At 37.1% G+C, this 11,615-nt stretch overlaps 1 protein-coding gene across 1 annotated transcript in view; it reads left to right on the top strand.

Annotated features, from left to right (window-relative positions):
* Positions 1 to 3,940, top strand: part of LOC106525247 (homeobox protein Dlx4a) — a 20,349-nt gene extending 16,409 nt beyond the window's left edge. Inside the window, exon 3 of the mRNA XM_014019404.1 lies at positions 3,007 to 3,940. Within this exon, the coding sequence (XP_013874858.1) occupies positions 3,007 to 3,249 (243 nt within the window). The 3' untranslated portion in view covers positions 3,250 to 3,940. The remainder of the gene's footprint in view (positions 1 to 3,006) is intronic.
* Positions 3,941 to 11,615: the final 7,675 nt, after the last annotated feature.

Raw genomic sequence — 11,615 nt, 5'->3', positions numbered from 1 at the left:
CACACACACACACACACACACACACACACACACACACACTTATATTTCTGCCTCTACTGAGACATATGTAGCCCAGTTGGGCACGTTTGAAGGAACAAACACACAAACATACACACACAGATAGTGATCATGCATCACGTCTCCAGCCCGCCTTCATGCCATTAGGCTGCCAGCCAAACACTGACCACTTTCCACTGAAATCACAAATGTTCCCAGACGCAGCTGAGAAATGGCACGTAGCACCGTTCTGATGTTTTTCTTCAACAACATCTCCATCTCAGTCCGTCTCACACACACGGCAGCTCGCTGTTTGTTTTAGTTTTCTTCTTTGGTTTTTCTCCAGCATTTCAGAATATTGGAAGAGTTTGATGTGTTCATGTTCACACATACAAACCTAAAGCAGTGGTTCTCAATCCTGGTCCTCGAGGACTATCCTTCTTCATGTTTTATTTGTTTCCCTGCTCTTTTGCAGGTCTATAAGCTCTGAAGAAGACTGCCAATCACTCATTAATTTAAATCAGGTGTGCCAAAGCAGGAAAATGTCTAAAACATGCAGGATATGAGTCCTAGAGGACCAGCATTGAGAACCACTAACCTAAAGGGAACATGAATTCTTTCAGCCACAGTGACTTCTTCTCTTCTCATCATTATGATCCATGTTTTAAATTCAGGCCTTTGGTCCAAAACTATATTTAAGGGGACTTTGTGGAATGTTCAGGGTTTTGGGATAACTTCTATAACGCAACTACGATCTGTACATTATCACAACTTCGTCTTTAACCTGGGTGGAGTGGTCCTTGGTCTTCATGATGTCTCATCCTGCATAGTGGACGGTACCTCTCAGAGATGTTGAACTGGTGTTGATTCAGAACAGSTTTGTGTATATAGTGAAGCCCTGATTTTGACAGGATGTTACAGAGCAAATTGTGGGAAAAAAAATGCAAATATTGGATGCGGTCCAGAAAAGACGAACAGCGAGTTTGGATGGCATCTTAATGTGGTAAGAGACAGCCAAAAACACAGCTAAACAGCTGAATGCCACATGGTACTGAACAGTAACCTGTAGGAAGGCAGAAATACTGATTGTGAAAACAGGGCAGGTGTCAAAATTATGGTCCAAAATTATGGAATTTATTGCTCATCCTATTTTTGTTCAAAGCTATAAGCTAAAGATAGATTTGTTTAGAACTGATTTTAGCACACAGTAGCACCCTGTGATTATTTTACCAATGATGTTTGTTGTTTTCATTATTTTTATTACTGAATTAATGGAAAACACTTTTCAGTCGTCAATATTGCAAAGTGCTATATACTGTAAATAAAATTTGATTTATTGATGGAACTGAATTTATGATATAATATAATTAGTAAATTATATTATGCTTAATGATTTAGCATGAAATCTCATGAAAAAAACACAAAAAAACCTGATGTTCCTTACTGTATTGTATTTCTGGTTTTCTGTGATATTGCGGAGATTACCACAAACTGCTGTAGTTAGGTTTTATGAAAAAAATCCTCAAACTGAAACAAAACTTCACAGGGCTTCACTGAGCTTATTTGGCACTACAGAATTCATCATCTGCTCTGTGATTGCTGGAGGTCATGGGTTCAAAGCAGGCACAATTTAAAGTTTTATATTCTTGGAAACCTTTAAAGCAAGTTTTTACCCATTTAATGTAATTGAATATTTTGTGCAAGTTCATTACTTATATCCAAATTGAAAATCTATTTTACTCCTATGGTTGTGAGATACAAAAATAGAAGATTATCATAGGTGTGAAAATCTTTGCTACTAACTTTAGGTAAATATTAAAATACAGGCAATTTTTGTAGTGTCCCACAAAACACTGAAATACTCTGGTTTAAACAGGTTATACAGGTTATATACAGTTAATGAGTCAAAAACAACGAGATGACTTCAGCTGTGTTGAAAAAGTGTGGAGTAAAATTTCAAAAGACAATTATTATTTTATTACCAGATAATTGCACAATGAGCTGAAATTCTAACAGTTTTCTACATTTACAGAGTGATAAATCCATTTTATGTGTTTCTCACAATCCTGTTTCACTTCAAACAAGCTTTGAGGTCAGCTGAAAAAAGAGATCTAATGAAATTTTATTCTGAAAAAAAGGCTGTGAAAATTTGGGGACACTTATGAGAAAATTTAAGTCAATTAGAGCAGATGGAATCCAAAATTGTGTGTGAACCCACTTGGACCTTTTTTTCTTTTCTTTTTTTCACTAATTCTCATAAACTCAGAACCATAAATTATATCAAGAAAGAAACCAGTTCTAGTGTTTTCTTTTTTCTCTACTTTCTTTTTCACATAAAGTTTTCTTGTTTGGATTTTCTCCATGCAAGATGGATTCATTTTCTTTTGAAGTGCAGTTAAATCCTGTTTCACAGATGGGTTTTAACTGGTGTTACTGATGATTCATTCATTCTTCATGTGAAATTACTCAGGAGGAGGTTTGGTGTCATTTGATGCTCAGTTTGCAACTATGTCAACAGCATCGTGACTAAATCATCTGAGATAAGTGGTGTGTTGACAGAACATTATTTTAAAACATTTGAATAGCACTGTCCATTAAGTACTCACATCGAGTTAAGAGCCTGCAGTTATGACTTTTAGATAAACCAGAACCAGAATAACACTTTAAACTTTTTGACTTTGCATATTAAACTTATTCATTTAAATGTTGTAAATTTAACCTTCTAACACCCCTTTTTTATTGATGTAATTTAAAAATTATTATATTATGTAATTTATTTTGGTGGTATTCACACTAATCATATATTTGCAAAATATTTCTAAAATTGATTTTTTTTTTCACGAAACATTTGTTATGACAAAACTAATAAATTGTTGGTTGAACTTTCATTTTGGTATCATTTTAAATGTTAACCATTTTTAAAGTCTTTTTTTCATATATCAAACTGGGAGCAAATGAAACCCCAGTTTTCATTTGGTTTCTAACTGCTGTCTACACTCCATCCTCCAGGTAAAAATCTGGTTCCAGAACAAAAGATCCAAATACAAGAAGATCATGAAGAACGGGCCCTGCGGACCTGAGGGAGATCCCCTCGCACCCCCACCACCCTCCTCCTCCTCTCCCTGCTCTCTCTGGGACATCAGCATGGCTGCCAAAAGTGCACCAGTGCACTCAGGAGGCTACATGAACAATTTTGGACACTGGTACCCAGGACACCAGCAGGACACCATGCCAAGAACTCAGATGATGTGACAAACAGGATAAAACAGTTTTGGGATTAACAGACGAGTTTTACCAAAAAGCTCAGCTTTAGATACGGGACAATTACAGTGTTTAAAGTCTGAACCAGTCTGGAAGCAAAAATGTCATAAGTGGGGGAAARAAGCTGAAAACATCTAAAAGCAACTGGAATTTTGTTCTGTAGTTGAAGTTTTGTTTGAAATCTCACCAGAAGAGAAACGTAATCAGCTACAGAATAAACAACTATTTGCTTTGTTTTTTGTTATATTTTATTTTTTGGGGAATTTTTCATGTCTTGGATGACTGAGAACTTTCACCAGCATAAAACACAGATTTACTGTTGCTGCAACGTGTCCTAACCCTTTGAAAACAGATACCAACRTGCAAATTTGTAGTTAGAGGAAACTAAAGCTTACCAAAAACAAGTAAATGAAAGTTTTAATGATCTTTCTTTTTTTTTGTCCCCAGACAGCCATTTTGGATTAAGCAACAGCTAATGACAGTACTGTGTCCAGGACAATAAATATATAAGATGCTTTCATTTTGGATCACGGTGAAACAGAAACGTGTAAAAATGCTGGTTCCATCAGACTTCCTGAAACCTTTTTTTTAATAAACTGTACTGATTCAATAAACCTTAGTGGTTTGCTGTTAAGGTGGATCAGCTTTAAAGAACTAAATAAAATCAAGTAGGTTCATTTGATGAGTTTCATAGACTTGTTTTAAAATAATAATAATTTGTCACATGCTACCAAGTTTCTGAAATATTGGTACATCTCATTCAACTTTAGGTTTGGAATCTTTGTTGTTGAATCATTGTTTTGTCTCTCTGAAGGTCTAAATGGCTAGCAGCCATTAAGCCCATTCCAAAAGCTAGGACTCATGGCAAATATTTAAGTTGGTTACCTATGTTAAAAAAAATCACAACATGTCCATGACCTGATTACATCTAGAGTAGTTTTAGTTAGACCCTGCTGTGCTCTCCTTGTGGCTAAACTGAAAGCAAATTTGGAAAACTTTAGTTGTGGTTACTCGTTTAGTGCTTCCCAACAGTTTCTGTTTTCTTTGTTCCTGAGATGCTCACCTGTGTTCTTACTGAGCCCATGCCCAAACCCAACCACAGATCACATCAGAATGAAGCTAGTAGATTATGCCTTGCTAGCACAATGCTGTCATCGTGGGTACCATGTCTGCCTGAGATAGTTTCCATGACCTTGTTAAAATGATGGTGCCATGATGACTCCACCATGGTCCGTTCTGCTTCAAATTCCCAACGATGAGGCTGCAACAGTGCAAATCACAGATACATTGCCTCCATAACAATAAAACACCACAGTTTTGCTACAAAAATTTATTTCCTGCTTAAGGCCATCACAAACCTATCCTGCTCTGATGTGTGTGAATAGTAGACCATCACCTTCTGAGACCTCTCTAAAAACCTAGAAAGTCAATGTGGGTTTAGACTGAGTTTTCAAACGCCATAGATGAGTCGTCGTCCAGTATGAAGGGAGCCTGGAGGTTTTTCTATTAACCTGAAAACTTGGGGTGTATTCACACCAGGAAAGTTCTTTGGTCCACTTGTTTGTTTCGGACCAGACCAAATAGCAGACTTTGTTTTTTTTCCTTTGGTGTGGTTTGCATTCACATTGTGCTTTATGCAAGTGGACTATAATTTATATACAAAGGCATGCAGGTGACACTAATTGCTCCTTTGGACAGAAATGATGGGGGCAGGACAGAACACAGACCGGTAAAAAACAATAGTGCTCTTAATAGAAGTGACTATTAAGAATATCAAGAGCAGCTCATTCAGTGTGGTTTTGCGGTGATATACATATAATTTTGGGACAGCGCTGTCAAATGTGTGCCACAACCTGAAGGAGACAAGATAATCCACGTTCTCTGACCCACAACGGCCTATTGTTTGTAGTATAGTGTTAGCATCAGCAACATTGGAGGACTAATTTTGCATAGCTACAGTGGTCTGTGAAGTCCAAAAAGGAGTATGTTTCCTGTAGTTGGTTCGGTTTGGGGCTGTTCTGTATTTACATCAGAAGTGAACCGCACTAGAGTTCATTTGGAAGTGGACTGAGACCACCTCAAAAATGGGTCTCAATCTGGTTGTTTAATCTGCACCAGGGATTTTCRTGAGTGTATTCACATCTGCATAAAAGGTCCGAACCAACTGGGGAAAACAAACTATGGTCTGTTTAAAGCTGACCAAATGTGTCAGGTTTGAATACACCCTTGAATTCAAACTCAAAAGTGTTAATAAGGTATAAATATTGAAATGCATATTCAAATAGGATTCCACTCGTACTGTACCAGACCCACACATCGGACTCGCCTTATCCATGACAACAAAAAGTCCTATTTGGGTTTACACAACTACATGTGTTAACCATTGCTATATCAGCTGGCTATGTGCCTGAAGGGCCTTGTAACTGTGCAGTTGTTCTGTATAATACAACAGCTCGTGAATAAAATAGTTACAAAGGTCTGGGAACACAAAGTTCTCCATGAGTAGGGATGGTAAGCAGGGAATCCAGTCTGAGCACGTTTCATTCCAGACAGTGGCACCCATGGCTTTACCATATAAAGAATAGGCAGAATTAACACCATGAACCTCCACACCAAAATATTACTGGTCACTATATTGCAGCGCAACGTTCTCACCAACAATTTCATCCAAATGTTTGTATTTAGAGGGTTTTCCTGAACTATCTTATAGATCCATGATCATTTTTGCCTGAGAATACCACTGACATGACCAACAGTTTGCTCACAATGAGCAAAATGCACAAAGTTCCACACATTATTCTGCCATGTTCGAACATGAAGGTATAAAAACTGTAACACCATCACTGGACAAGCTTTACACACTGATCAAATACAGTAAATCTACTCTGGAGCTAAATAAGCTATAGAGAGGAGATTAATGAATCAAGAAAGTCATAAACTTTAATAATTGAGACTTAGGTTCTTATTCATGTTTTTAAGTTAGATTTATCTTAGATTTATCTTTGTTGCAAAAAGTTTCATTCATTTTCATTTATTTTGTGATGGATCTTGACTTTTGTCAGTTTCAATCATTTTTAATGATTCTTTTTGTTTGAACAACTTTCCTCATGAGGTCATTAAGCAGGACTTCATCTCGCTGGTTGTTTCCAATTATGTTAAAAATCCATGATCTCCTGCCTGAAATTTATTCACTAACCTCAAAGAATGAACTGATGTTTTGTAACAAACTCTTTTAGACAAAGGTCTGAACCAAGTATTTTTTTTCTAAAGCAAATAAGCTCCAGGGATCCTTGTTGTTCCAATAAATATTGCTTTCACTCAACTAAGGTCAGACAGTGGTTCTAATTTCATTTTGCACCTTTGACAAACAATATTCAGTTCAGGCATCAGTAACATATTGTTAAAACAACATGTTCCTCTTCAAGGTGGGCTTTTTTTCTGCAGCCAGTGGCCTGAAGCCATTTTCTCTGAAGTCATAAATCAGAAAAAAGCAGGTCACGTCTTTCACCCCCTCAAACATCTGGAAATGCAAAAGGAGTTGTCAAACATTGCCAATGATTTTTTTAAATGACCACATCAATTATAGGTAATTTAGGACACGGCTTGTTAAATAAAGCTTTCACTCTGACGTTGTAATTATCTGTAATTGTCAGTCAAAAGAATATCCTCTCGCCTCAGGTCCTGAGGGAAAAGGCAAGGAAGTGGTGGGTTGCATCAAACAGGATTACTGAAGGCTAATCCTTTCAGCTAACTCATCTGATAAATGAATGTTAGCGGATGATCTTAATGCATTGTTGTTTTAATAAGCTCTAAATTTACTCTAAATGTTCTGTGATTGAATGATCAAGTCTTTGTCTGGTCAAATGGACTGAAAGAATAAAAGTTATATGACTAACAGACAATCAGAATAAAATGTTCAAAAAGTTGGACGTTTGAAGCAGCACACATTTTTCTTTCAAAAGGTTTTTCTGTTTTGCAAGCAGTAAAAAAGAGGCAATTTACTGACATTTAATTGGCAGGTTATACTTTTAAGAAACAACTCAAGTTAAAGTTCTTTGAGTCTTTTTCAAATAACTTAGTGAAGTTTCATGTCRTGCAGTTAGAAGATATTCATCTAAGCAGTTGTTTCAAAGACTGAGGTCATGTTGAACAAGTTTTGTGGACCTAAGGTCAGATAATAAAGACGTTACTGAAAACAGGTCAACTTTAGTTTCTGCTCATTTTGAATCAGTCATTTTATCTCAGCTTTTAACCACCTCAGTCAGACGTACAGTAGATGGTTCTTGATCCACCATTCTTATCTTGAGTGAAAGACTTGAAAACTATGATGGTTGTGGAAAGTCAGAGTCTGTATATTGAGCCATCGGACAGCAGAGCAGTGGTTCTCATGCTGTGGGGACCCCTAGTGGGTGTGGTTTTATTTAAGCCCACTTAGATCACAGATCTCACAGGAAAACCAGTGGGAGGAAATCCACACAAACTTAAGACCATGCAAACTCCACACAGAAAGACCCCAGGTCCAAACCAGTGAACCAGCCTACCAGCCAACATTTTAGTTCTACTCCATTTTCACGCAATTTCTATTTCTCACATATAAAAACATTTGTACAGTCATTATGGCCTTTAGAAAAACGTTTTTTTGGTGAAGGTCACCTGCCACTAAATGGCATTTTGGATATTCTAACCGCTCACTTTTACTCAATAATTTTACTTTTAATACTTATGTACATTTTAAATCAGAAATGTACTTTTCATAACTAAGTACAGTAAATGTCAGATGTTTTAAGACTTTTACTGAAGTAATATTCTTAAAAGAGACTAACTTTTACCAAAGTAATTTTATATGAATATATAAAGGTACTTTTCTTGTACTTTACCTCAAGTACCACTGAGATATTTTATACAACACTGCACTCAGAATATGTATGTCACCAGTTAACTGCAGAAATGTATTTTTTCTTAAAACGATGCAGGTGTAACTATAGCTGTCAGAAGTAAGTGCATCACCCAGAGGAGGTATCTCCTTAAATCAGGGACAAACCATCAGAACAAAGATGATGAAGATGGCCAAATGCTGCTGGAATGAGAGTTCAATGTAAGAACCAGCCGGTGCACCTCCAGGAAACTTATTTTGGTCAACAACCAGAAATTTAAGATAAATAAACTCTACAAGAACAAAAACCTGGTGAAATTACACAAAGAAAGAAAGATTTAGAGTTTTACGTTTTTAATAAGAAACTTGAACACAAGCAAGAAAATATCAAATAAAAGCATGAATATCTGCATTAATGAAKAATTAAAAAGCTAAGCTCCCTCATTATGTGAAGAACTGACCAGTCCTCAGTAATAAATAGACTTTTACCTGCACTTATTTTGCATTTTTGTAAAGATTGAAGTATCGAATTGTTCTTCTGTTTGACCATAAACATTGGAATGAAACTCMCTGTGTACTAGGATAACCATAAAATACACAGACTGAACATTATTATAGTCTAACAGTGTGTTTGTACTTTTTCATCAGACGTCCAGTGATGGGATAAATGGCTTATTGAAGGGATCCAGATCTTGAGGAGCCRTTTGTTTCATAGAGCCATTCGAATTTGATCAAGTTACATCATCACGTATAGGGAAATACGTCATCATSTATGGCGTACATGATRACATCATCACGTTAYRTGGGTGGAACWTTTGTCAAGCRRAAACCACCTCCTCTTTCCCTCTGGGCTGCTGTACTCCACCGTTCTGCCGGTGTTCCGTGMAAAAGCAAAGCGGGAGCAATTGYCTCTGTGTTTTCAGGATGAAATAATAAAGATTATACGAGGAATAAAAAAATAAAACTACAAGTGGCTCTTGTCTGCATGCGACTCGGCTCCTATCATTCATTGTAAGRAGCCGTTCAAAAGAATTTGATCGTCCGCAAATATCATCACTAGAGAAGTCTCAAAAYAACAATCGGTTTGTACCTTAATAGGTTCTTTGAAAATAATGTTTTCAAATTTGGCATGAAATATTTTAAGCAGGTAAATAATTCATTAACATAACTAGATACCACATAGCGGTAACATAATGACCCCCGCACACACAAATGCACCAGAACTCTCAAGTCTTTATTCCTAATAAATGTCATGCTACGAGATGCATCCCAAAATTGTAGCGGTTTGGGTGGGGGTCTTTTTTTTTGGTTGGGGGGTTCGACCCGATGGATAGCCCCTCATCAGAGCTAAACACCAAAAGAAATCTGAAGCTCYTATGTTGAATAATTTCTGAGTTATAAGCATTTTTGCATGTCCAGATACCCCTTTTTCAGATAAACTGGGGGTTGGGGGGGGGTGTCACTGATTGGTTGGCCTGATGGATAGAGCTTCATCAGAGCTAAACAACCAAAAAAATCTGAAGCTCCTATGTTGAACAGTTTTTGAGCTATAACCATTTTTGTGTGTCCAGATACCCCTTTTTCTGATAAAATGGCGGTCGGGGTGGGGGGGGGGGGCTGACAGATAGAGCTTCATCAGAGCTAAACAACAAAAGAAATCTGAAGCTTCTATGTTGAACAGTTTCTGAGTTATAAGCATTTTTGCATGTCCTGACACCCCCTCTTTGAAAGGAGCCCCCTCCTCAAAAATAGAGTGTGTCATAAAGCCGTTGGCTGGCGCAGTGTAGGTCGGACTCATCTACAGCCCTGACAAATTTCATGTTGATTGGTTCAACTGTTTTTGTGCTATGGTTGAACAAAAATCACTGAAAAAAAAAAACCATGAAAACCATATGACTCCCACTTACGCTTCACGTGCGGGGGTCATAATAACAACATTTGAACTTTTATTTGAGAACCAACACAGATGTTTTATTGGGTGAAAGATGTATTTTCTGTAAACTTTAATCTAAAGCTGCCCTATAAGAAACAAACTGAAATATGGTTAAAATGAACCAATGAACTTTCTGCTGTTGATTCATTATGACCCCCGCACGCGAAGTGTAAGTGGGAGTCATAYTGTTTTCATGGGTTTTTTTTCAGTGATTTTTGTTCAACCGTAGCACAAAAACAGCAGCACCAATCAACATGAAATTTGGGACAGGACTGTAAATGAGTCTGACCTACACTGCGCCAGCCAACGGTTTTACAATAGACCCCATATTTGAGGAGGGGGCTCCTTTCAAAGTAGGGGTGTCAGGACATGCAAAAATGCTTATAACTCAGAAACTGTTCAACATAGAAGCTTCAGATTTATTTTTTTGTTTAGCTCTGATGAAGCTCTATCCATCAGGTCCAACAATCAGTGCCCTCCCACCCCCGGACCCCCAATTTATCTGAAAAAATGGTATTTGGACATACAAAAATGGTCATAGCTCAAAAACTATTAAACATAGGAGCTTCAGATTTTCGTTGGTTACCCAAACCACTGCAATTTTGGGATGCACCTATAGCATGACATTTATTAGGAATAAACACTTCTGAGTTCTGGTGCATTTTGGGGGTCGCTATGTTACCGCTATACGGTTTCTAGTTTGTTTTTATCATAATTTCATCTACTTTGTCAGAGCAACTGAGCCACTGGAATTTTTTTTTTTTTTTTGGTTTTAGGCAAAAGAAATTACATTTCCATCTCTTCATGGACGGATGTGTGATTTATTTTCAGTATGGATGTGGAAGGAAGCCCTTCTGTTGCTGAGAAAGGACTGGGTCACCTGAATGGGGAAGGGGCTTGTGGGAACGCCCACTGCTTATTGAGAAAATTAAGAACATCAGACAACTGAAAAGTCTCAACAACACCAGATAAAGTTGCAAAATTTGTTGCCAATCTGTAAAAGGGTCTGAATCCTGGGTTCTCAACAGGAACCTCATGTTGCCACGATCAGAAGCACAAATTACTGGACTTGTTTGTAAAATCTTTGTCTGTGACTTTTATTTTAAGTATTACACTTTTTCTCTTGCTTTCCTTTTTTTAAGTGAACAACCTGTTTTGCCAAAGACAGAAAGATAGAGAAGCCAGACACTGTGTTTTCTGTATCCTGTTGCCTCGGGCAGATTTTACACCACAGAGTTTTATGGAAAACTTCAGACACATCATATTGTCCTAATGAACCGGAGGAAGTCTGTCAGGGCTTGAAGGAACACAGAAACACAACAACGTCTGCTGAGAAAACAACAACAAAAAAAGGAAAGTTAAATGTGAGTAAGTCAGTTTGACCTAAGAAAAAAAACGTTTTTTCCTAAAAGGAKATTAGCAGAAAACTGAACGAAGTGATCTTCTAATGTGTTTTATCAAATTTGACTAAAGTTTTCTCTCTGAAAAAAAAAAAAGGTTTTACTTTTAATCTGATTTTTATAAGATTTTATCACTTTGTCCAAACAAATA

The sequence above is a fragment of the Austrofundulus limnaeus genome, unplaced genomic scaffold (genome assembly GCF_001266775.1).
Source record: "Austrofundulus limnaeus strain Quisiro unplaced genomic scaffold, Austrofundulus_limnaeus-1.0 Scaffold220, whole genome shotgun sequence".
Lineage (NCBI taxonomy): Eukaryota > Metazoa > Chordata > Actinopteri > Cyprinodontiformes > Rivulidae > Austrofundulus > Austrofundulus limnaeus.
Note: the sequence above shows the minus strand (reverse complement) of the source record. Positions and strands in the feature narration are given on the sequence as shown.